General features: G+C 51.6%; 2 protein-coding genes across 2 annotated transcripts in view; one reads left to right on the forward strand and one right to left on the reverse strand.

Moving 5' to 3' along the window:
* Positions 1-26,750, reverse strand: part of LOC116835240 (scavenger receptor cysteine-rich domain-containing protein DMBT1-like) — a 633,172-nt gene that overhangs the window by 293,580 nt on the left and 312,842 nt on the right. The gene's annotated exons all lie outside the window — the stretch shown is intronic.
* Positions 1-26,750, forward strand: part of LOC116835294 (scavenger receptor cysteine-rich type 1 protein M160-like) — a 225,170-nt gene that overhangs the window by 41,925 nt on the left and 156,495 nt on the right. Inside the window, 4 exon segments of the mRNA XM_075071406.1 lie at positions 1,819-2,148; positions 10,723-11,052; positions 13,588-13,917; positions 24,877-25,206. Of these exon segments, the coding sequence (XP_074927507.1) occupies positions 1,819-2,148; positions 10,723-11,052; positions 13,588-13,917; positions 24,877-25,206 (1,320 nt within the window).

The raw sequence follows: 26,750 nt of genomic DNA on the forward strand, positions 1-26,750 counted from the left end.
CCTGTCTACCTGACCAGTTCATCTAAGTTCAGGTGGCTTTCCAGAGCGGTCACAATGGTGCGCTGTGGGATACCGACCGGAGGCCAATACCATCGATTTGCGGCCACACTAACCCTAAACCGACATGGCAATACCGATTTCAGCGCTACTCCTCTCGTCGGGGAGGAGTACAGAAACTGGTTTAAAGAGCCCTTTATATTGATATAAAGGGCCTCATTGTGTGGACGGGTGCAGGTTTAAATCGGTTTAATGCTGCTAAATTCAGTTTAAACGCCTAGTGTAGACCAGGCCTTAGGTTGACTTACCTGGCCGTGAGGCTCCCCCGTCGACTCTGCTTCCTCCTCTCATGAGCTGGAGCTCCGTTGATGGGGAGTGCCATCAGGGACTGATTTTATCGCATCTGCACTAGACACGACAAATTGATCCCCGATATATGGATCACTACCTGCTGATTCGGGCTCACTGTTGATAGGGTTCTGGTGTCTGAGCTTCCTGGTTAGTGAGTTCGGTTCAGTTGTGGGTGACCCCCTCAGTCAGGGCAGGCTAAGCATAGTTCTGCTGCCCTTTACTCAGACAATCAGGACAACAACATTTCACTACCCCTGCATTCAAGTACTACAGTGATTTGTAACCCAGAACCAGCCAACACAGCTCTGTTGGCAGGATACCTAGGCAGAGTGGCTATCTTTATGTAAACACAGTCTGGTCCTGAAGCCTTTGCTCCTCCCCAGTTCATCACTAGCTATCAAGGGAGAGCTCATTCCCACCTTGCTTACCTCTAGCTTGTTCAGCCATCTGACTGTGCATCCTCAAGGTCCAGTCTTCTAAGTGGGCTCTGCTCCACAACGTGTGACCGTCTGTATTGCTGCCCCACAGGCATGCTGAGAAGATCAGGCTAAGCCACGTTTCTGCACTGCAGCAGTGCCTCCGGCCAGTTCAATCAGGGGCCCATTAAGCCTAGCCCAGGATCTGCATCCCAGGTTGTAAACGGGCAGATACATGTTAGGGCTTCTGAAAATGCATCAGCACCAGTCTCTCTATCCCAGAGTTGGTGCCCCTCTGTAAGGACTGAGACTGGTACTGGACTGGCAGCACTAGACAGGAGTGCAGCAATGGCTGCCACAAAACGATATTGCCAAGTCAGTAGTGGCAAGTCAGGAGGAACCGCAGGGGCAGGTGTTTGCTTCAGGAGGGGGCCGATCTGCTTGTAGGAAGTGTGCATTGCCTCTGCACTGGTCGGAACCATTGTCAGCCTGGTGCACAGCAGGTTCCTGCCAGGTGTCTCTGGGCTCCAGGCAGTTCTAAGCGGGATGGACTCTGGGTGACGATTTCAGGGAGCTTTGGAGCCAACACAAGTAAATTCGATGCTGATGTCAGGCTAAGGCAACCACCAATGACATGGGTGACTGTGTTCAGCTGCCAATCACCGAGATGCTTATGCCAGTGTCTGCCCCGCACCACTGCACAGTATTGCACTGGAGCAAATACCAGCACCAGGAGTAAGGGTGTAAATCTGCTCCCCAAGAGGTTCCTGTCAGCAGTTCAGGGGGTGATCTTTTTAAGTGCTCTAGTGAGAGCAGTAGGTCAGACTGCTGTCCAGTCTGCCTAACTAGGTGAGAGCTGGCTGGGAGGGGAGTGGACAGACTTCAACATTGCCCAAGTGATTAGCCTAGTCACTGGTGGGGAGCCCGTGACAGGCAGTTGCTGTGTACAGAGACCAGTCAGATCTGTTGACAGGAGATGCTACGTTCCCCAGCGACACGAGAGATCAGATGCACAGGAACCTCCCTGAGTGTTTATTCTCTTGGGTGTTTGCAGACGCTGGCATCTCAGAAGTGGCTCAGCTCCGACTGGTGAACAGCAGGAGTCACTGTGCTGGGAGAGTCGAAGTGCTTCACAACCAGCAGTGGGGAACTGTGTGTGATGACAGCTGGGACTTACAGGATGCTGGAGTCGTATGCAGGCAGCTGGGCTGTGGGACGGCGTTATCAGCGCCACGACGGGCTCGATTTGGGCAAGGATCTGATCGTATCTGGCTGGATGACGTGAACTGCACCGGGACAGAAGTTGCCCTCTCTGATTGCAGGGCTCAGCCTTGGGGAGTGAATAACTGTACCCATGGAGAAGATGCCGGTGTTGTGTGCTCAGGTAACTTGCATCCATTACGTTACTGTGGGTGGTGCAGGGATTGGGCTGGGAAGCTTTCAGCACAAACCCAGCTCTCCTGTCTGAGTCAGTGCTGACCTCGGTGCCCAACATGGTGTTAAGGGCCTGTACTGCAGGTAGGGGGTGTGTGAGTTGGGGGCGCTCTCCATTTGCAGTTGTGCTGGCCCTAATGCCCCAGTGAAGTACCGTGAGCCTCCAGGATGAGGAAGCCTTGTCTGTGCCTGCTGGGGGCAGCTCCCCGACTCTCTCAGCCACAGGCCACACAAGCCTTTCCTTCTAGGCCTTGTGGAGGGGGGTGACCGCTGTCGAGGTTGGCAATATGCTCGCTTCACCCCTCGGCTCTCTGAGTGTCCTTCTGCAGCACCCATTCCCTGTCTCGCTAGGCATCACAGTAGTCGCAGATCTGCTCACAAAGGATGACAGTCCCAAGGTGATCAGCTCCACCTCCCATCACTGCCCCGATCAACACACAACCCTAGATCCCTTCATAGTCACACCAAGGACAAGTGACTTCACAGAGTGTAGAGATTTGAGGGGTAGCAAGGAGAAGGGTTGGAAAGAAATGGTTCCATGGCCCATAAAATCATACCACGCTGACTAGAGCCTAGACTCATTGAAGAAGATACTTTTCTGTCTGTTTGAGCAATGCTCACCCCACAGTTCTTTCAAGGTTTTACTTCAGGCTAAGTTGTGATCTCCTGTTCCTGACAAAAATGCTGTCAGATGCCTCCTGGGTGAAAGGGAGCTCTTGTCCCCTCTCCTCTTTATTTGTAGGTACAGAGCATTGTCTCTTCCCAGAGGGGGTCTCTGTTTGGAGACTTGTGCTGAGGGACCTTTGTCTTTGTAAATTTTCAGGCCCCCACTGGGCCCAGACAGTGAATATAGCCTGTCTCCACGGCCGGGCTTTGGTCTGTGATCATCTCAGCTGAAGGGATTGCGATGGCGTAGGTGACAAGCTTCACTTCAACACTTCTGGAGCGTCATATTCTACATTTTTTTCATCTGTCTTCAACTATGTCTCATACAAACATCTCGCTCCCATTAAATGGACCAACAGCCTTCTGGCTTTTGGTAGAGACCTCACATGCCACATTTGGTGAGCTATTGTGCAGGTATCTCACCCAGGGGATCCCTGTATAACTCTAGGCATCTCTGTGCCCTCTGCCTGTTGGCGTCTTGAAGCAAGGGGATTCTTTCCCCCAAGAATCAGGCAGCAGAGACTGAAGAGGTTTATTGATGGTACCGGGAAGACTGATAAACAGCTTCAAAAGTATGATGTTACTGTGACCAGTTATACACATTTTCTTATTAATCCATTTGCATTTATTATGTAGTTACAGAGACAAACATTGTTTCAGAGAGAGAGAGGGAGGGAAAGAACACTTAACATGATAATGACAGGAACAGAGCATACGCACAGAAACCATCCTGATTACATCAATTATTTATGGCTAACCTGAAGACGAAGGGGTGGGGTGGGGGTGGGGGTAGGGGTGAGTGTTCACTGATATCTGGAGAGCCGTGGAGAGTTTGTACTGTTCTTCCTTACTGAGAGGCCGAGTTACTGGGTGGACATCTGACCATTTAAGTTTTCAGGTGTTTACATCTGCCATTGTCCCTGGGCCTGCTTGTTAGTTATGTGGGTTTCTGCCTCAGCTGCTAACTGAATTTTTAACTCTTGCCTACCAGTTCCCTCCTGTTTGACAACTCGAACTCCCAGGCGGGATGTAGTCAATACTTAAATGCTTTGGTTTACATGATCTGTCTTAGGGTTACCTAAGGGAGGTGGGTGAAGGGAGGAAGAGGGGGGTTGAGGGAAGGGGGCAAAGGTAGGAAGCCTAGTGAGATTTTTAAGCATGTGTCTAAAGTACCCACACATGACAACAGAGGTTAGTAACACAAATATAGAAGCACAAAAGTTTGTATTTGTACAAGAGTTTACCAGGAGTTGGGATTGTAAGATGCGTTACGAACCGGATCCTTCAGTTAAGTGATGGTTTTATTGGAGAGTTGAACTTGGATGCGGCCTTTAGTGATGCTGTTATGAACGGAGGCAGATGCAGAAGCAGTGGCCAGGACTACTTTGAGTAGTAGCTTCTTGGCCAGTTGAACCGGTATGTTGCCCAGGTATAGGTTGTCATACCACCGAGGAGCCTGTGTCATTCCAGTGAACACACGGCCATGGAGGTACATGAGTCAGTAAATCTGCAGGCACATTCCGAACCGACCGGGAGCATGGGTTCACCCTCTCTGGAGCAGAGGTAAGAATCTCTGGAGCTGCCTATGGAGCAGGGCAGTACACCCTCCCCCTCATGCTCCCCTGCCAAGGCAGAACAGACCAGGAGCATGGCTTCACCCTCTCTGGAGCAGAGGCAAGAAGCTCTGGTGCTGCCTATTCTGCAGGGCAGTAAACCTGCTCCCTTGCCAGGTCAGAACCGACCAGGAGCCCGGCTTCACCCTCTCACGTGAAGAGGCAGGAAGCCCTAATGTCTCCTCTCAGAGACACTCAAGAGGGTAAAGGATCTCCTACAGGGTCTTTACCCTTGGTGCTATCAGCACAGAGAGCAGGCAACTCTGACTGCCCCTGCACTTTACAGGCAACTCTCATGGGGCTCTAAAGCAGGGACCCTACTTCCTGCAGTGAGAAGCTCTCCTCGGCACCGGTTTCCCCAGCACCGACAATGGACCCGGTGCCGACAACGAGCTCCACCTCCGGCACTGAGCCTGCCTGCTACCCCCAGCAGATTCAGACCCCCTGCGGGGCTCTCATAAACAGCTCTTGGCTCCTGCAAAAGTGAAACTAAAATCACTCCGGGCTGCCACTCAGACTTGACGCTCTGCAGCACACCAACCTAAGGAGCAGCAACAATTCCTGCATCAGCAGGATATCTCTGTGGCCCCTAAGCCTGACTCTCCGCTCCGGGATAGGGAGCATTCACTGTTTGAACAGCAGCTCTTCCCACGTGACCTGGATACTTTCACTGATAATGAGAATGGCACACAGCAGCAGGCAGAGTTCTCCCTGCCTGAGTCCTCCCCCCCACACCGGAGCCATACATACCCCAAGACATGGGGCATCATAAGAATCAGCCTCAGTTTCCCTACTTTGTCCCCCAGTGGCTGGGACCCATTTTTTTCCTACCCGGTGTGCTGGCCTCTGTGGTACCCGTGGTCGGCTCCTGCCACCACTTCTCCCTGCGCCCATTCTACCGAACCGCAAGCAACTCCTATGCCTATATCCCAGGTCTATCAACATCTAGAGCTCCTGAACCCCCTCCTGAAGATGTGGGCTATGACCCCTTCTCTGTTTTACTGGCTCCTGCCTCGCCATCAGCCGCAGAAGTCACCCTTATGCCTCCACCTCCACAAAACATGGACGACTTTATGCAATTCCAGGAACTTTTTAAGAGAATGGCACTCAGCCAGGACATCCCTTTGGAGGAAGTCTGGAGACACAACATAGGCTTCTCAAAATCCTCCAACCCTCTGCACCTTCAAAGATAGCATTACCCATAGAGAAAGCTCTCTTAGAACCAGCTGGTGCTCTCCTCCATTCCACCAACACGGAAGAAAGATCAACATAAATACTACGTGCCTGCGAGGGACATCGATTTCTTATTTTCCCACCCACAACCCAATTCTATTGTGGTTGATGCAGCGATGCACAGACAAAGTAGCCACATTACCGGCCCACTCTGCAGGACAAGGACCTCAAACATCTTGACCTCCCGGACCGCAAGGTTTATACTCTTCTACTCTGCAATCTAGAATTGCAAATTTATTCTACTCTCCTTGCAAGCTATGACCATGGCAACTACAACAAGTTCTTTGATTTGCCTCCCATATACCGGAGGACAGGAGAGCGGACTTCCAGTTAGTCCTCACCAAAGATCAGTTGGTGTCTAGGATGGCACTACAAGCATCCATGGACATGACTGATCCAGCCGCCCGCACCACTGCAGTGGTGATGTGCTGGTCTTCTTGGCTCTTGGCATCCGGTATCCCCAAAGATTTGCAGTCCAAAGTGGAGAGTTTCCCCTTTGACAAAAATAACCTCTTTTCAAAAAAATAAACAAACAAAAAACAGATGAAATCTTTCACACTATGAAAGACTCTAGAGCCACTTTGCGCACATTGGGCACATACCTGTCCCTCCCCAGGAAACAAGGGTGTCAACCTTACCAAAGGCCCAACACACAACAATATCACCGACCCCAGTCCAGACCATATGACACTGGGAAAAATCACAGCAGACCTCCTAGACGCAGGCAAAACCAGGTGCAACCAATTTCTTCCCACCATTGGGTAACAAACAATTTTGAAGTGCTGGTTGGGGGAATATGCAACCACCCCTTGACTTCGCTGCCTATTTTCCCATTTGGCTACCGCCTCCAGACTTTCCACCATGTCTGGCAACAGATCACACAGGACCACTGGGTCCTGGAAATAGCTCAGTCAGGTTACTCCATCCTTTTCCTATTTTCCTCGCCCACTCTTTCCCCTTCCCTGTCCCTCTTATGGACCCCTCTCATTAGCACCTTCTCTGCGTGGAGGTGGCTCATCTTCTCCACCTAGATGCAGTTGAACATGTGCTGATGCAACATCGGGGAAAAGGATTCTACTCCCAAAAGAAAGGTGGGGAGTGGAGACCTACATTGGACCTACACCAACTGAACAAGTTTGTATATGTACAAAAATTCAAGATGGTCACACTGGGCACAATAATACCCGCATTGCACAAGGGGACTTGTCCACAGCCTTCACCCTACAAGATGCCTATTTCCATATATGCATTCATCCAACCCAGCAGACATAGTTTCTGCATAACACTGACTCCGCCACCGAACGTATTGGCCTCCTTACATTGGTGGACAAAACCAGAGAACCTATGCACGGACGTTCCCTTCCTTCGACACTCCCCAGTACTCATGCTGACGACGGTTGCTTCCCAGATAGATCGTGGAGCGCACTTAGGCGACCACAAGGCACGGGGTCGCTGGTCCCTATCAGAGACGCATCTGCACATCAATCTCCTTGAACTCCAAGCTGTCAGGCAGGCAGGAGCACAATCTCACTCCCTATGCACAACAGCCATTAAACTATGGAATTGATGCATACATCTTCACATAAAAGTCACCGATTCCTACCTGCCCGCATGTCACAACACTACCGCCAACACACTCAGCAGACACTTCTCTGAGAAACACAAATGGGAATTACATCCCTTGATACCCTGATAGCTCTCCTCCCAAAACTGCAAATGCCATCTATTTTGTTCCAGAGCGGCACACTGAAACGCACCTCATTCCTTGGAACAACTCCCACATGTACGCTTTTCCACTGATTCCACTCATACACAGGGTTCTACATAACATCACAGAGGACAAAGCCCGGGTCATACTTATTGCCTCAGCTTGGCCCAAGCAGACATGGTATCCTTACCTGCTATACGTCTCCATCCATCCTCCCCATCCTCTCCCCGACAGACCACATCTCCTCTCCCAGAACTGCCGTCGGCTTCTTCATCCACAGCGCTGGAAACTTCATCTGATGGTGTTGTTCTTTCATGGTTTCAATCCCACAAATTAGCCTGTTCAGAGCAGGTCTGACATGTCCTTCTGCACAGTAGAAGGGATTCCACTCCTAAGACTTACCTACAAAAGTGGAAATTCTTCTCCATCTGGTGCTTCCACAGATGCCTAATACCCCAGACTGCAACCCTCCTTGACATCTTACAGTATCTTTTCGAACTAAAACAGGACGGGTTTTTAGTCAGTTTTATCAGAGTATGCCTCACGGCTCTTACCACCTTCCATGACATTCTGGACAGCTATTCACTTTCGCACGCCCCACTATGAAATGCTTCCTCTCGGGCCTGCAAAATCTCTACCCTGAGCTTCATTCACTAGTAGCCTTCTGGAGTCTCAACCTAGTTCTCAGCGCTCTTATGAAACCCCTTTTTGAGCCCCTGGCCACCTCATCCCTGCTCCACATGTCCAGGAAAGTGGCTTTCTTGGTTGCCGTAACGTCAACAAGAAGGGTTGGTGAAATAAGCGCCCTGATGACCTACCCTCCCTACACCATTTTCTCTAAACACAAGCTTACCATACAGACCCGCCCCAAATTCCTCCCCAAAGTGGTGTCTACCTTCCACCTTAACCAGTCAATACACTTACCTGTATTCCATCCCAACCCTCACATGACTCCACAGGAAGCTGCATCACATAGCCTCGATGTCCGACGGGCTCGTGCATTCTACCTTGACAGAACTAAACCATTTCGTGAATCCCCTAGACTTTTGTTTCTCCTAGCAAGAGATCAAAGGGTGATGCTGTCTCTAAGCGAAGACTCCCCAAGTGGATCTCTGCCTGCATCAGATCCTGCTATCAGACCCAGAATGTTCAACCACCAGAGGGTGTTAGGACTCATTTTACTACAGCAATGTCAACATCCTTTGCCTTCCCCCACAGACATATTCAAGGCGGTCATGTGGACATTTGACCACACATTTGCCAAACATTACGCTATCACATGGGATACGACGGCAGACACCAAAGTCGGCCATATGGTACTGTCTACCTTTGTTCCTCATACAACTCCAAAATCCCACCAACCATCGTGGGTACTGCTTCACATTCACCTACAGTGGAGCACCCACAGGGACAGCACTCGAAGAAGAAGAGAAAGTTACTCACCTTGCAGTAACTGAAGTTCTTCAAGATGCGTGTCCCTGTGGGTGCTCCACTCCCTGCCCTTCTCCCCTCTACTTTGGAGTACTAGTATGATTCCTCCACGGTAGAGAAGGAACTGAGGAGGGTACGGGGCGCACACACTCAGGAAGATTCCAACGGAACGGGAGATATCAACTGAGTGCATGCATCCCGATCAGGCACTGCTACTGAAAATCTCTGATCAACGGCGCCGGGTCGCACCGTCACCTAGAGTGGAGCACCCACAGGGACACACATCTCGAAGAACTTCAGTTACTGCAAGGTGAGTAACTTTCTCTTTTACTGTCCTTTATTCACATAATCTGGATAACAACACTTCATTACTCCTGCCCCAATAACAGAAAGACTAGGGATCCCACAGTAACCAAAGTGATCATTTGGGCAAGCAATCCATCATGCTAGGCAGGGTGAGTGTGCCCATGCAAACAAGATCCGCCCTTGAAGTCTTTTTCCACAGCTCACCACCAGATATCAGAGTAGAGCTCATTCTGATTCTGTTTACGTCTGAGCCCCTCGGTTAGTGGGTTCAGTTCAGTTGTGGGTGACCCCCTCAGTCAGGGCAGGCTAAGCACAGTTCTGCTGCCCTTTACTCAGACAATCAGGATAACAACATTTCACTACCCCTGCATTCAAGTACTACAGTGATTTGTAACCCAGAACCAGCCAACACAGCTCTGTCTGTTGGGTACCTAGGCAGAGTGGGTGTGTTCATGTAAATACCATCTGCTCCTGAAGCCTTTCCCCATCCCCAGCTCATCTCTAGCTATCAGGGGAGAGCTCGTTCGTACCATGCTTACCTCTAGCTTGTTCAGCCATCTGACTGTGCATCCTTTAGATACAGTCTTCTAAACGGGCTCTCCTCTACCACATGTGATTGTCTGTATTGCTGCCTCACAGGCACAGTGAGAAGATTGGGCTAAGCAAAATCTCTGCATTGCAGCAGTCCCTGTGGCCAATCCAGTCAGAGGCTCTTTAAACCTAGTCCAGGATCTGCGCCCCTGGTTGTAAATGGGCAGATACAAGTTAAGGCTTCTGAAAATCCAGTCCAGCTCTGCCATCATTCGTCTGAGGCTGGTACTGTGCTGGCAGAACTAGACACAAGTGCAGCAATGGCTGCCACAAAGTGATGTAGACAAGTCAGTTGTGGCAAGTCAGAAGGAACCGCAGGGGCAGGTGTTTGCTTCAGGAGGGGGCTGATCTGCTTGTAGGAAGTGTGCATTGCCTCTACACTGGTCAGAACCATTGTCAGCCTGGTGCACAGCAGGTTCCTGCAAGGCGTCACTGCGCTCCAGGCAGTTCTAAGGGAGATGGACTCTGGGTGACGTTCTCAGGGAGCTATAGCACCAACTCATGTAAATTCAATGCTGATGTCAGGCTAAGACAACCACACGGGTGACTGTGTTCAGCTCCCGGTCACCAAGATGCTAATGCCAGTGTCTGCCCCACAGCACTGCACAGTATCGCACTGGAGCGAATACCAGCGCCAGGAGTGAGGTTGTTAATCTGCTCCCCAGGAGGTTCCTGCCAGCAGTGCGGGGGTGGGTGGGTGATCTTTTTAAGTGCTCTAGTGGGAGCAGTAGGTCAGACTGCCGTCCAATCTGTCTAATTAGATGACAACCTAACTAGGTGAGAGCTGGCTGGGAGGGGAGTGGACAAACATTGCCCAAGTGATTAGCCTGATCAGTGGTGAGGAGCCCTTGACAGGCAGTTGCTGTGTGTAGAGACCTGTCAGATCGGTCGGCAGGAGATCCTATGTTCCCCAGCCACACGAGAGATCAGATACACAGGAACCTCTCTGAGTGTTTCTTCCCTTGGATGTTTGCAGATGCTGGCATCTCAGAAGTGGCTCAGCTCCGACTTGTGAACAGTCCGAGTCGCTGTGCTGGGAGAGTTGAGGTGCTTCACAACCAGCGGTGGGGAACGGTGTGTGATGACAGCTGGGACTTACAGGATGCCGGAGTTGTGTGTAGGCAGCTGGGCTGTGGGATGGCATTATCAGCCCCAGGAGGGACTCGATTTGGACGAGGATCAGACCGTATCTGGCTGGATGACATCAACTGCACAGGGACAGAAGTTGCCCTCTCCGATTGCAGGGCTCGGCCTTGGGGAGAGAATAACTGTACCCACGGAGAAGATGCCAGTGTCGTGTGCTCAGGTAACTTGCATCCATGACATCACTATGGATGGTGCAGGGATTGGGCTGGGAAGCTTTCAGCACAGACCTAGCTCTCCTGTCTGAGTCAGCGCTGACCCCAGTGCCCCAGCATGGTGCTAACGGCCTGTACTGCTGGGAGCCATTTCGAGTTCACAGTTTGCCATGGTATCAGTGCTGACCCCATTTTCCCCACACAGTTCTACATTCCTGTGCTGCAGGGAGCAGTATGGGGGGCTCAGTGAGAGACCTTCCCCGCTACAGCACAATGGGGTGCTGGGTAACCACACATCCCATTTGTGAGATTTGGGGTTGAATGGATCCTGCAGCCACTCAGGGATCCCTGTATGAAGTGTGGGGTTCCTATCCATGTTACTTCAGGTGATTTACATTTCAGCTAATTACCCATGAACTTGTAATATGCCCCACTGCTGTGACTGGAGACAGGGTTCTTCCTCACTTCCTCTTCTACACGACTCATGAGTTTCTGTGACCTGTCTCTCATCTACCCTGTTCCACCCCACAGGTTGCTGCATGATAGTGGTGGGCAGTAGGGCTGTCAAGTTATTAAAAAGATAATTGTGATTAATTGTGAGATAAAAAATGAAGCATGATTAATTGCATAATTTATCATGCCTTTACACAATAATAGAATGCCATTTATTTTATTTTTGGGATGTTTTCTACATTTTCAAATACATTGATATCAATTACAACAAAGAATACAAAGCGTAGATTGCTCACTTCATATTTATTTTTGATTACAAATATTTGCACTGTAAAAAAGAAAACAAATATTATTTTCAGTTCACCACATACAAGTACGGTAGTGCAATCTCTGTATCAGGAAAGTTGAACTTAAAAATGTGGAACAATTTACAAATAATAGCCTCAATCAAAAATGAAACAATGTAAAATTTTAGATCCTATAAGTCCACTCAGTCCTACATCTCATTCAGCCAATTGCTGAGACAGACAAGTTTGTTTACCTTTGCAGGGAATAATGCTGCTTGCTTTTTGTTTACAATGTTACCCAAAAGTGAGAACACGCATTCACATGGCACTGTTGTAGCTGGTGTAGCAAAATATTTATGTGCCAGATGCGGTAAAAATTCATATGTCCCTTCATGCTTTGACTACCATTCCAGAGAACATGCGTCCATGCTGATGATGGGTTCTGCTCAGTAACGATCCAAAGCAGAGTAGACCGACAAATGTTCATTTTCATCATCTTAGTCAGATGCCACCACCAGTAGGTTGATTTTCTTTTTCAGTGATTCAGGTTCTGTAGTTTCCACATTGGAGTGTTGCTCTTTTAAGACTTCTGAAAGCATGCTCCACACAGTCTGCCTCTCAGATTTTGGAAAGCGCTTCAGATTCTTAAATCCTTGGTTCTGTGACATTCCCCTGTGGTGTTATCTGGACCAGTTATGTGCTAGGTCACTCCAATCCTTGACTCTGGGAGCCAGCTTTACCCTGCTTTGCTGTGAGAACCCCTACTCCTGGGCTGTTCACGCACAGCCTCTGACATGTAATCTGCTCCTTGGATTGTGCAACCGAATGACACTAGCCAATATCGCAGCGGGTAGGTCAGTCTTTGGTAATCCCATGGTGGGCTGGTTTCTCAAGGGCTTGAACAGACTTTATCCCCAGATACCACAGCCCATTCCTCAGTGGGCCCTCAACCTGGTTCTGGCCACGCACATAGGGCCCCCTTTCAAGCCCATGGCGACCTGCCCTCTGTCCTACCTTTCCTGGAAGGTGGCCTTTCTGGTGACCATAACCTTGTCCAGAATGGTAACTGAGCTCAGAGCTCTGACTTCCGAGCCCCTCATATGGTCTTTTATAAAGACAAGGTGCATCTATGCCCTCACCCTGTGTTTCTGCCAAAGGTAGTCTCCCAGTTTCATGTGAACCAGGACATATTTTTACCTGTGTTCTTTCCTAAGCCACATGCCAGTAACATAGAGCACATGTTCCATTCTCTGGACATCAGGTGTGCCCTAGCATTCTACATTGAGCGCACAAAGCCATTTTGTAAGTCACCACCGCTCTTTATTGCAATCGCAGAAAGGCTGAAGGGGCTTCTGATCTCATCTCAGCGCATTTCATCATGGATCACGTCCTATATCAGGACTTGCTACGACCTGGCTAAAATTCCAGCCCCTCCACTTACGGTGCACTGCACAAGAGCGCAGGCGTCATCCGCAGCATTCCTGACACAGGTCCCTACCCAGGAAATATGCAAGGCAGCAACGTGGTCCTTTATCCACACCTTCACGTCTAGTGGGAGCAGTAGGTCAGATTGCCTAATTAGGTGACAGCCCAACTAGGTGACAGCTCTCTGGGAGGGGAGTGGAGAAACTTCAACATTGGCCATGTGATTAGCCTGGCCAGTGGTGGGGAACCCTTGACAGGCAGTTGCTGTGTGCAGAGACCAGTCGGATCTGTCAGTGGGAGGGGCTGTGTTCCACAGCGACAAGAGAGGTCAGTTGCACAGGAAAGTCCCTGAGTGTTTCTTCCCTTGGCTTTTTGCAGACGCTGAAATCTCAGAAGTGGCTCATCTCCGACTGGTGAACAGCCCGAGTCACTGTGCTGGGAGGGTCGAGGTGCTTCACAGCCATCGGTGGGGAACCGTGTGTGATGACAGTTGGGACTTACAGGATGCTGAAGTTGTATGCAGGCAGCTGGGCTGTGGGACGGCGTTATCAGCCCCAGGAGGGGCTCGATTTGGGCAAGGGTCAGACCGTATCTGGCTGGATGACGTCAACTGCACAGGGACAGAAGTTGCCCTCTCCGATTGCAGGGCTCTGCCTTGGGGAGAGAATAACTGTACCCACGGAGAAGATGCCGGTGTTGTGTGCTCAGGTAACTTGCATCCATGACATCACTGTGGGTGGTTCAGGGATCAGGCTGGGAAGCTTTCAGCACAGACCTAGCTCTCCTGTCTGAGTCAGCGCTGACCCCAGTGCCCCAGCATGGTGCCAAGGGCCTGTATTGCAGATAGGGGGTGTCAGTAGAGGGCGCTCTCCATTTGTAGTTGTGCTGGCCCTAATACTCCAGTGCGGAGGCATGGGCCCCTAGCATGAGGAAGCCTTGTCTGTGCCCGCTGGGGGGCATCTCCCTGACTCCCTCGGCCACAGGCCACACAAGCCGTGACCTCTAGGCCTTGGGGAGGGGGCTGACCAAAGGTGACCAGCTCCACCTCCCATCTCTGCCCAGTCAACGCACAGCTCTAGATCCCTTCATAGTCACACCAAGGACAAGTGATTTCACAGAGTGTAGAGATTCGAGGAGTAGGAAGGAGAGGGCCTGGAAAGAAATGGTTCTTCTTCGAGTGATTGCTCATGTGTATTCCACAGTAGGTGTGCGTGCTCGCCACGTGCTTCGGTACTGGAAGTTTTTCCCTTAGCAGTACCCGTAGTGGGGGAGCCCCGCTGCAACCTCTGGAATGGCACCTCTATATCTCTCTGTAAGGGGAGCTACGTACTTCCCCCACCCTCAATTCCTTCTCGCCGCCAGCGAAGGTAGTCGGAACTTGTACTCCAGCTTTGCTGTAGTGTCTTCCTTAGTAGTACGATCTTCGACTATTACTAGTTTCTCCAGTTAGTAGCCTGGCTCGGGGTATGCCCCGAGCCCCAGGCTTCAAGTCATGCAACTCCTGTCACAATTCCATGCCCAGAAGCGATCCACTCTCCAAGTGTCTTCGCTGTCTGAGCGAGACTCATATAAGTGAGTGCTATAAAATTTGTAAGTCCTTCAAACCCCGGACTAAGTGTGAACAAGAGATTCGACGCCGGGCTCTGCTGATGGAGTCGGCTCTGGCCCCGGTACTGGTGCGCCGACCCGACCCGGCTCTGGGCACCACATCCTTGGTTCAGAGTGAGGCCTCATCCACCAGTCGGCACCGCTCCCCCTCCAAGAAGCAAGGCAAGACCCAGTGGCACCAGGAAAAGGACGGGGGTGAGGCCAGACCCGAGTTGGGCAGCCTGCGATCCCCCTCGGGACCCAGACCTCCGACTCATGTGGAGCAGAGTAGTCCGGCCCCGTCAGCACGTGCATCCCCGACAATGTGGATTCCATCGACGCCGGAGGCAGCTCAGGCAGCGCGCGACATCCTCGTCATGCTGGTACCAAGCGGGCCACCCGAGTTGGGGCCCCAGTCCCGAGGAAAGCTGCTGCCGGGTGCCTGCGAGCCCTCACTGGCCAGGTCACAGGTTGAGATCTCTGCGCGATCCGCGGGGCCTTCCCGTAGCCCACGTCACGTTTCTACTCTGTTGTCGGGGTCGCCTGGGAGTGAGTTGCTGGAGTCTTCCTCAGTCACAGGGGCCATAGGTGCCAGGACAGAAAGCATCGACGCTTCTCGTCCAGCCGCAGTGATAGCAGGTTGTGATGCCATAGGCACCGCAGATCTTACCACGGCACGCTCCATGCTCAGAGTGCATCCCGAAAGTCACCGGCACCAACGCGTCATAGCCGCGGTCGCCAACAGGAGTCCAGAGAGAGCACTTCCGATGTCTATGTCTCATTGTCGTCGAGGTCTAAATCCCGGGGTCGGACCCAAAATGGACGGCACCGATCGAGTTGCTCCTACGGCACCATGTGATCCTCGGTCACATCAGTCTCAGCTCCTGGCCATCCTTCCCCAGGCTGCACCATCCCTCAGGAACGTATAACCCTGGTTGGGCCTCAGCCAGCACAGTGGCAAGGGGCACCATGGCAAGGACAATGGTGCCGCCGGGGCCCGGCTCCATGGCTGGGGCATCCCAAGCGCCCTCAGCGTCTCTGCCTTGGCACCGGGACCAGTCATCAGGCGCCGAACCACCGGCACTGCACCCGGACCGGACATGGCATGTGACCTACTGGCACCACCCGATGGCCTAGGTGCAGTACCAGGCGTTTTGATGGCACCAGATGAGTCCACAGCAGCGCTGCCTCCTCCTTCTCAGGAGGACTTCAAAGCTCATCAGGAGCTTCTCCGGTGTGTAGCCACCAACCTCCAGCTCCAGGCGGAGGAGATGGAGGAACCGGTGGACAATTTGTTTAATGTCCTGTCCTCCTCGGCACCAGGCCGTGTGGCTCTACCGCTTCCCCAAGGGGTAGTCAATATTTCGCTTGCTCTGTGGCAAACCCCGGCCCCTCTGCCGCCCATTTCTAAGAAGGCAGAGAGGAAGTACTTTATGCCAACAAGGGGGCATCAGTATCTCTACACTTACCCTGCCCCGAACTCACTGGTGGTGGAATCGGTTAACCACCGTGAAAGACACGGCCAGCCCACGCCCACCCCCAAAGACAAGGATGCGAGGAGGCTGGATACTTTTGGAAAAAAGGTTTATTCCTCTGCGAGTTTCCAGCTCAGAGTGGTGAACCATCAGGCATTTCTGAGCAGCTGTGACTTTAACTTTTGGGGGTCTCTGCCTAAATTCGAGCTATCCCTCCAAGAGAAGGACAGGAAGGAATTCTGGACTCTAGTCGATGAGAGTGCGACAGCGGCGAAAGCAGCGCTCCAGGTGGCCTCAGATGCAGCTGACACAGCAGCACATTCGATGGCCTTGGCTATCTCCATGCAACGGGCGTCGTGGCTTTCGCTGTCGGGGCTGTCCGTGGAATCCCAGTCCTTGATGCAAGACCTGCCGTTCGACGGCAAAGCATTATCTGCGGACCAAATGGATACGCGTCTGCATGGGATGAAAGACTCCCACACCACCCTGCAGACTCTTGGTCTGTATGTTCTGCCAGCCAAGGATGAATCTAGGCCACAGCTCTTGGATCCCCCCGTAAGAAGCAGATATAAGCCCCCGCCAAAAAGGCCTAGGGACCAGAGGCGCAGGTCACAGCGCCAGTCCCGTTTGGCCCCACACCCCAGCCCCTCAAAGGGCAAGAGGCAAGGGAAGAGGCATTTTTGACTTGTTGCGGGGGACCACTTGGCCTGTTGGCGGGGAAACCTTCCAGTTAATAAAGTCCATGGGGACTCGGAACACGCCCTCCTCCTAAATCAGGAGGTGACATGCCTCCTTGACCTAGGCATGGTGGAGAGGGTATCTCGGGAATTCCAGGGCAAAGGGTTTTACTCCTGGTATTTCCTGATCTCGAAGGTGAAAGGCGGTCTCAAGTCCATCCTTGACCTATGGAATCTCAACCAGTTTCTGATTTGCTGCAAATTCCGTATGGTGTCTCTGGCCTCTATTATTCCGTCCCTGCAGCCGGGGGATTGGTTCACATCCCTGGACCTCCAGGATGCATACTTCCATATCCACATTTTCGAGGGTCACAGGCACTTCCTCCGCTTCCTGGTAGAGAAAGACCATTACCAGTTTACGGTCCTTCCCTTTGGCCTTTCCACAGCCTGCAGGGTTTTTACCAAATGCATGATGGTGGTTGCAGCCTACCTCAGCAGGAACAGGCGGCAGATCTTCCCCTACCTGGATGACTGGTTGCTCAAGGGCAAGTCTCGGTCTAAGGTGCAGGCGCAGATGGAATTCCTGCTAGATACCTGCACGAGTCTAGGCCTAGTGGTGAACAAGGAAAAGTCCACGTTAGTCTCGGTTCAGCGCATACACTTCTTAGGAGCGCTGTTAGACTCCCTGGTAGCCATGGCCTCCCTCCCCCAGGACAGGTTTGAGACGCTCAAAGGTCTCATCACCTCGGTCATGGCCTTTCCGGTGACCACAGCATGGGTGTGCCTTCAAATCCCAGGCCCTATGGCAGCATGCACCACCGTGGTGCGACATGCCAGGCTCAGGATGAGGCCCCTCCAACTCTGGTTGGCCTCTCAGTATTCCCAGGCCAGGGATGGCCTAGACAAGGTCGTCACGTTGCCACCCAATGTAGTAGTCGACCTGCAATGGTGGTCCCTCCCGAGCAACATGCTTCAGGGTATCCCCTTCTGGGAACCGCCTCCCTTACGAGATCAGTGAAATCCTTGCTGATCTTAAATGCAAAAAAGAAGCTTACAAGAAGTGGAAGATTGGACAAATGACAAGGGAGGAGTATAAAAATATTGCTCAGGCATGCAGGAGTGAAATCAGGAAGGCCAAATCACACTTGGAGTTGCAGCTAGCAAGAGATGTTAAGAGTAACAAGAAGGGTTTCTTCAGGTATATTAGCAACAAGAAAAGTCAAGGAAAGTGTGGACCCCTTACTGAAGTGAGGGAGGCAACCTAGTGGACAAGATGGATGTGGACAAAGCTAATGTACTCATGCTGTTTTTGTCTGTCTGTCAACAAGGTCAGCTCCCAGACTGCCCTGCTCTGCGGCAGCACAATTTAGTATGGGAGAATTGACCAGCCCTCTGTGGAGGACACGAAGTGGTTCGAGACTATTAGAAAAACTGGATAGCACAAGTCCATGGGCGGATGCGCTGCCATCCGAGGGTGGCTAAAGACGTTGGCGGATTATGATTGCAGAGCGTTGGCCATTATCTCTGAAAACTCATGGCGAACGGGGGAGGTCGTGATCCACAGGGGAGTAGCTCAAACCTCCAAAGTTCCGGCCAGGGGCAGACATTAGCACAGGCAAGAGAGGGATGTGCAGTGACATCACAAAGGAGCTTTTGCAGGACCTCAGACTATTGGTCAAGGTGATGGGGAGATGGTGACTACAGAGAGAGATGACGACATCAGGCCAGCAGGCCGACGGCGAGAAGCCCAGGGAAACCTCAGAGACCCTGGTGGCTTTGCTTCAGCAATTCTCCTTCTCCAGGGTTCTCTCTTTGATAATCCCGTAGGGCCCATAAATCCTAAGGACAGCTGAGGTCCCCGGATGATTGGGAAAAAGGCTAATGTAGTGCCTATCTTTAAAAAGGAAGAAAGAGATCTGGGAACTAACAGGCCAGCGAGCCTCACCTTCAGTCCCCTGGAAACATCATGGAGCAGGTCCTCAAGAATCAAATTCTGGAAGACCTTAGAGGAGCGGAAAGTGATCAGGAACAGTCAGACTGGATTCACCAAGGCAAGTTCATGCCTGACTAACCTAATTGCCTTCTATAAGGAGATAACTGGGTCTGTGGATGAGGGGAAAGCAGTGGCTGTGTTATTCCTTGACTTTAGCAAAGCTTTTGGTACGGTCTCCCACAGTATTCTAGCCAGCAAGTTAAAGAAGTAAGGGCTGAATGAATGGACTATAAGGTGGATAGAAAGCTGGCTAGATCGCCGGGCTCAGCGGGTAGTGATCAACGGCTCCATGTCTAATTGGCAGCCGGTTTCAAGCGGAGTGCCCCAAGGGTCGGTCCTGGGGCCGTTTTTTTCAATATTTTCATTAATGATCTGGAGGAAGGCATGGACTGAACTCTCAGCAAGTTTGCAGATGACATTGAACTGGGAGGAGGGGTAGATACGCTGGAGGGTAGGAATAGGATACAGAGGGACCTAGACAGATTAGAGGACTGGGCCAAAAGAAACCTGATGAGGTTGCACAAGGACAAGTGCAGAGTCCTGCACTTAGGACGGAAGAATCCCATTCACTGTTACAGACTAGGGACTGAATGGCTAGGAAGCAGCCCTGCAGAAAAGAACCTAGGGGTTACAGTGGACGAGAAGCTGGATATGAGTCAACAGTGTGCCCTTGTTGCCAAGAAGGCTAATGTCATTTTGGGCTGTATAGTAGGGGCATTGCCAGCAGATCAAGGGATGTGATCATTCTCCTCTATTTGACATTGGTGAGGCCTCATCTGGAGTACTGTGTCCAATTTTGGGCCTCACACTACAAGAAGGATGTGGAAAAATTGGAAAGAGTCCAGCGGAGGGCAACAAAAATGAATAGGGGGCTGGAGCACATGACTTATGAGGAGAGGGTGAGGGAACTGGGATTGTTTAGTGTGCAGAAGACAAGAATGAGTGGGGATTTGACAGCTGCTTTCAACTATCTGAAAGGGGGTTCCAAAGAGGATGGATCTAGACTGTTCTCAGTGGTAGCAGATGAGAGAACAGGGAGTAATGGTCTCAAGTTGCAGTGGGGGAAGTTTAGGTTGGATATTAAGAAAAACTTTTTCCCTAGGAGAGTGGTGAAGCACTGGAATAGGTTAGCTAGGGAGATGGTGGAATCTCCTTCCTTAGAGGTTTTTAAGGTCAGGCTTGACAAAGCCCTGGCTGGGATGATTTAGTTGGTGTTGGTTCTGCTTTGAGCAGGGGGTTAGACTAGATACACCTTCCAACCCTGATATTCTATATATTCTATGATCTGGTGTTGGACGCCTTGGACCTGGCATGGGGAACCCATATGGGGAGCTTCAAAACCCAGGGCAGATGGTCGCCCTCGGAATTGCATCTGCACATAAATGTCGGAGCTCAGGGCAGAACGCCTGGCGTGTGTAGCCTTCAGCCAGCACCTAAGGGGGAAGCTGGTCAGGGTTCTCATGGACAATATGACCGCGGTGTATTATATCAATAGACAAGGGGATACGTGTTCCATGGCCTTGTGCCAGGAAGCCCAGCTCCTGTGGGAGTTCTGTATAGCCCACAACGTCCATCTGAGGGCTTTTCACCTACCCGGCAGGAGCAATATGTTCACAAATCGCCTAAGCAGGTTCTTCTCCCAGCAACATGAATGGTTTCTAAACAGGGAGGTGGCCAGGCAGCTCTTCCTACAGTGGGGCACTCCCTGGGTAGATCTATTTTCCACCGTCCAGAATTGCCTATGCCCACGATTCTGCTCCAGGGCGGGAGAGGGCGAAAGGGCGATATCGGATGTGTTCCTAATCTCATGGTCGGGCTGCCTTTTCTGCGCCTTCCTGCCCTTCCCCCTGTTAGGCAGGGTCCTACAGAAGGTAAAGGCAGACGGGAGTCGGATTATCCTCATAGCCCTGGATTGAACCTGTCAACATTGGTACGGGACCCTACTGCAGCTTTTAGTGCCCACCCCCAGTGCAGGCTGCTGCTCTGACTGGACTTCCTCTCCCAGGAGGGAGAACGTCTCCTCCACCCCAACCTGGCTGTGCTCCACTTGACAGCTTGGCTGCTCTGTGGCTGAATGAGGAGGAGGGGAGGTGTTCGGAGGAGGTTAGACAAATCCTGCTCGGGAGCAGGAAACCGTCCACATGTCAAACCTACCTCACCAAATGGTATCGGTTCTCCATGTGGCCAAGGGAGATGGGTTCTTCCTCTTCCTCCGCGTCTATCCAGCTCATCCTCTATTACTTCCTGTCCCTTAGGACCCAAGGGCTGGTACCCTCCTCGGTCAGGGTGCACCTGGTGACCATTTCGGCTTTCCACCTCCCGGTGCAGGGCCACTGTTTTCACACCACATGACCTCTCGGTACCTCAAAGGGCGGGATCGGGCATTCCCTTACACTAGACCCCCGGTCCCGCTCTGGGACCTGAACCCAGTGCTTTTCCGCCTCACAGGGCCCCCATTTGAGCCCTTGGTCATGTGTTCTTGGTCCCACTTATTGTATAAAGTGGCATTTCTGGTAGCTATCACCTCAGCCCAGTGGGTCTTGGAGCTTAGGTCCCTGACCTCCGAACCCCCATATATGGTCTTCCATAGGGATAAGATCCAGTTCCACCCGCACCCAGCTTTTCTGCGAAAGGTGGTCTCGGCTTTTCACATGGATCAGGACATCTTCCTCCCAGTCCTCTGTCCTAAGTCCCATGCCTCTAATGAGGAACGACACCTGCACATGCTAGATGTGCGTAGAGCATTGGCCTTTTACTTAGACTGAATCAGGCTGTTCCGTAAATCCCCTCAGCTTTTCATTGCTTATGCCGAGCGCATGAGGGGGCGACCAGTATCCACCCAGTGGATCTCCCATTGGATACCTCATGCATACGCACTTGTTATGACATGGCAGGGATTGCCCCGCCTTCTATAGCTAAGGCTCACTCATCCGCTGCCTATCTGGCTCATGTCCCTATTCAGGACATCTGCAGGGCTGCTACATGGTCCTCTGTCCAAACCTTCTCATCGCACTATGCGATCGTCTCCCAAACGCAGGATGATGCCAGGTTTGGTAGGGCGGTGCTCCGCCCCGGTAACCTTTAAACTCCTACCTGCCTCCATCAGGTATATCTTGGAGTCACCTACTGTAGAATACACGAGCAATGACTCAAAGAAGAAAAGACAGTTACCTGTTCCGTAACTGGCGTTCTTTGAGATGTGTTGCTCAGGTGTATTCCACATGCTGCCCTCCTTCCCCTCTGTCGGAGTTGTCTGGAAAGAAGGAACTTAGGGTGGGGGGAGTGCGCAGCTCCCCTTATAGCGCGATATAGAGGCACCACTCCAGAGGTTGCAGCGGGGCTCCCCCACTATGGGTACTGCTAAGGGAAAAACTTCCAGCACTGGTGCACGTGGCGAGCACGTACACCTACTGTGGAATACATCTGAGCAACATATCTCGAAGAACGCCAGTTACGGAAAGGTAACTGTCCTTTCCATGGCCAATAAAATCATACCACGCTGACTAGAGCCTAGATTCATTGAAAGAAATACTTTTCTGTCTGGTAGAGCAACGCTCACCCCACAGTCCTTCCAGGGTTTTACTCCAGGCTTGGCAGTGATCTCCTGTTCCTGAGATAAATGCTGTCAGCTGCCTCCTGGGTGAAAGGGAGCTCTTGCCCCCTCTCCTCTTTCTTTGTAGGTACAGACCATTGTCTCTTCCCAGAGAAGGTCTCTCTTTGGAGACTTGTGCTGAGGGTCCTTTGTCTTTGTAAATTCTCAGGCCCCCACTGGGCACAGACAGTGAGTATAGCCTGTCTCCATGGCTGTGCTTTGTCCTATATGCTGATTGGCTCAGCCAAAGGGATTACCAAGGCGCAGGTGAAAAGCTTCACTTCAACACTTTTGGAGCCTCATATTCTAGGTTTTACAGCTCTCTTCAGCTATGTCCCATACAAACATCTTGCCTCCATTAGGTTTTCCAGCGAGCTGCTGGCTCTTGTTAGAGACCTTACATACCACCTTTGGTGAGCTATTGTGCATATATCTCCCCCAGGGGATCCCTGTATAACTCTAGGCATCCCTGTGCCCTCTGTCAGTTGGCGTCTAGTTATCTCTGGGCCAGACTCCTCTGCGGCACAATGGAGACATAGATAACTGCAGTTTCCATTGGTTGGAGTTGGTGTCAATGCAACCTGCAGCCGCTCACTCAAACTTAAAATCCAGGGCCAGTTTCTCAAGAGTCCGATTCCTAATCACTGTGTTCCGGTGGATTTGCATTTCAGGGAATTTGTCTTAAAGTCCTAACTTCCCAAAGAGTAGGACAGAGGAGACCCAATTCTTCCTCACTTCCTGTACTACACAGCTTACATATTTCAATGTCCTGTTTCTCAGCTGCCTTGACCTGCCCCAGAAGTGGCTGCATGTCAGTGGGGGGAGTCTTCTTCTTTTGTGTATGTCACAAGTTGATATCTATGTAACCCTTCTGCCAGTGGCGTCGGAAGCGACCAGGGCTGGGTTCAATATCTAGAGGTTCCTTTCCAGCAATATAACACAGATCCGGCTTGAGCATCCACCCAGTAACCTGGTACAATTACACACCTCCCCCTGGGTGCTTCTACGATGCAAAGCTTCCCCTCTTGGAAGCACAGAGTCTCAGTGCAGAAAAGAAACTTTTTAATAAGAGGAGGGAAGCCCCCGGCATTAACTTGGGAAATTGCCAGAAACAAGATTTATAAACATGAAACCATAAGCAAAACATCTTCCTGAGAATATATTAGGCAGTGTATTTTGCCTCAGGTTCTTGAGTCCAGCAACCAAAATTTCCTTTAAGATGCCACTCCCTTCTCCCTCCACCGCACCCCACTCACAGTGGTTGTCCTTGGTTAGCGAAGACCCAGAGTTTAGAGGTGCACCTGTGTGAGTTCAGCTCCCACCATGGGGGCAGGGAGGAGAGCTCCTAGCTGATCTGGTGGCAGCAACCTGCCATCCACTTACCTCTCTACTCGCCCTCACCTTCTGCTGCCCCTGACCTCTCTACTGTGACCTCTGCAGGTCGCTCTCCTGAAGCTCCTCCCAGCTCTTAGTGACTGTCAGCTCTAAGTGAGGAAACCTCAGTGCTGAAGCAGGCTGGCCAAAAACACTGTCTCACAGCAGGTGATTTCAGCTCTGGTGATCACTGAAACCAAAATTCTCCTAATAGAGTCTTAATTAACCTTATTCATCTGAGACTGGAACTGGGCTGGCAGCACTAGACATGAGTGCAGCAATGGCTGCCACAAAACGATGTTGCCAAGTCAGATGTGGCAAGTCAGCAGGAACTGCAGGGGCAGGTGTTTACTTCAGGAGGGGTCCGATCTGCTTGTAGGAAGTGTGCATTGGCTCTGCGCTGGTCGGAACCATTGTTAGCCTGGTGCACAGCAGGTTCCTGCCAGTCATCCCTGCACTCCAGGCAGTTCTAAGGGGGATGGATTCTGGGTGACGTTTTCAGGGAACTATGGAGCCAACACATGTAAATTCGAGGCAACCACTAATGACATGGGAGATTGTGTTCAGCTCCCAATCACCAAGATGCTTATGTCAACGTCTGCCCCGCAACACTGCACAGTATCACACTGGAATGAATACCAGAGCCAGGAGTGAGGGTGTAAATCTGCTCCCCAGGAGGTTCCTGCCAACAGTGCAATGGGTGATCTTTTAAAGAGCCCTAGTGGGAGCAATAGGTCAGACTGCCATCCAGTCAGCCTAACTAGGTGAGAGCTGGCTGGGAGGGGAGTGAACAAACTTCACCATTGCCCAAGTGATTAGCCTGCTCAGTGGTGGGGAGCCTTCAACAGGTAGTGGCAGTGTGCAGAGACCGATCAGATCTGTCGGCAGGAGGCGCTACGTTCCCCAGCGACACGAGAGATCAGATGCACAGGAACCTCCCTAAGTGTTTCTTCCCTTGGGTATTTGCAGATGCTGACATCTCAGAAGTAGCTCAGCTCCGACTGGTGAATAGCAGGAGTCACTGCGCTGGGAGAGTCGAGATGCTTCACAACCGTCAGTGGGGAACCATGTGTGATGACAGCTGGGACTTACAGGATGCCAGAGTCGTATGCAGGCAGCTGGGCTGCGGGGCAGCATTATCAGCCCCAGGAGGAGCTCGATTTGGACGAGGGTCAGGCCGTATCTGGCTGGGTAACGTGAACTGCACAGGGACAGAAGCTGCCCTCTCCGATTGCAGGGCTCGGCCTTGGGGAGAGAATAGCTGTACCCATGGAGAAGATGCTGGTGTTGTGTGCTCAGGTAACTTGCATCCATGACATCACTGTGGGTGGTGCAGGGATTGAGCTGGGAAGCTCTGCTTTCTGAGCCCTGGTCTACAATGGTGTTGGGGGATGTCAAAGTAAGTTACGGAACTTCGGCTACGTGAATAGCGTAGCTGAAGTCGGCGTATCTTAGGTCGACTTAACTGGCTGTGAGGACGGGGGCGAGTCGACCGCTGCCGCTCCCCCATTGACTCCGCTTCCGTCTCTCGCGAGCTGGAGTTCCAGAGTCGACGGGGAGTGCTATTGGGGATCGATTTTATCGCGTCTACAGTAGACATGAGAAATCGATCCCCGATAGATCGATCACTACCCGCCGATGTAGCAGGTAGTGAAGACCTGTGCTGAGTCAGCACTGACCCTAGTGCCCCAGCATGGTGTTAAAGGCGTGTATTGCAGGTAGAGGGTGTCTGTAGGGGGCGCTCTCCGTCTGCAGTTATGATGGCCCTGATGCCCCACTGCAGTGCCATGGGCCCCTAGAAATAGGAAGCCGTGCCTTCTAAGCCTTTGGGAGAAGGGTGACCTCTCTCCAGGTTGGCAATAGGCACACTGCACCCCTCGGCCATCCGAGCGTCCCCCTGAAGCACCCAGTCCCAGTCACGCTGGGCATTCACAGCAGACACAGATTTGCTGCTCCCAAAGGAACGGAGTCCCAGGGTGACCAGCTCCACCTCCCATCTCTGCCCCAATCAACACGCAGCTCTAGATCCCTTCATAGTCACACTAAAGACAAGTGATTTCATAGAGTAGAGATTCGAGGGGTAGCAAGGAGAACGGTTAGAAAGAAATAGTTCTATGGCCAATTAAATTATACCACGTTGACTAGAGCCTAGACTCGTTGAATGAGATACTTTTCTGTCTGGTAGAGCAACGCTCACCCCACAGTCCTTCCAGGGTTTTACTCCAGGCTTGGCTATGATCTCCTGTTCCTGAGACAAGCACTATCAGCTGCCTCCTGGGTGAAAGGGAGCTCTTGTCCCCTCTCCTCTTTCTTTGTAGGTACAGAGCATTTTTCTCTTCCAGAGGAGGTCTCTCTTTGGAGACTTGTGCTGAGGGTTCTCGGTCTTTGTAAATTCTCATGCCCTCAGTGGGCCCAGGCAGTGAATACTGCCTGTCTCCCCAGCTGTGCATTGTTCTATGTGCTGATTGGCCCAACTGAAGGGATTGCCATGGCGCAGGTGACAAGCTTCACTTCCACATTTCTGGAGCCTCATATGCTACATTTTACATCTCTCTTCAACTTTGTCCCAAACATCTTGCTCCCATTAAGTTGACTGTTGAGCTGCTGGCACATGGTAGAGACTTCAGATGCCTCCTTTGGTGAGCTATTGTGCATATCGGCTCATAGACTCATAGACTTAAGGTCAGAAGGGACCATTATGATCATCTAGTCTGACCTCCTGCACAATGCAGGCCACAGAATCTCACCCACCCACTTTTGTAACAAACCCCTGACCTATGTCTGAGTCACTGAAGTCCTCAAATTGTGGTTTGAAGACCTCAAGCTGCAGACAATCCTCCAGC

Source organism: Chelonoidis abingdonii, chromosome 11, assembly GCF_003597395.2.
Source record: "Chelonoidis abingdonii isolate Lonesome George chromosome 11, CheloAbing_2.0, whole genome shotgun sequence".
Lineage (NCBI taxonomy): Eukaryota > Metazoa > Chordata > Testudines > Testudinidae > Chelonoidis > Chelonoidis abingdonii.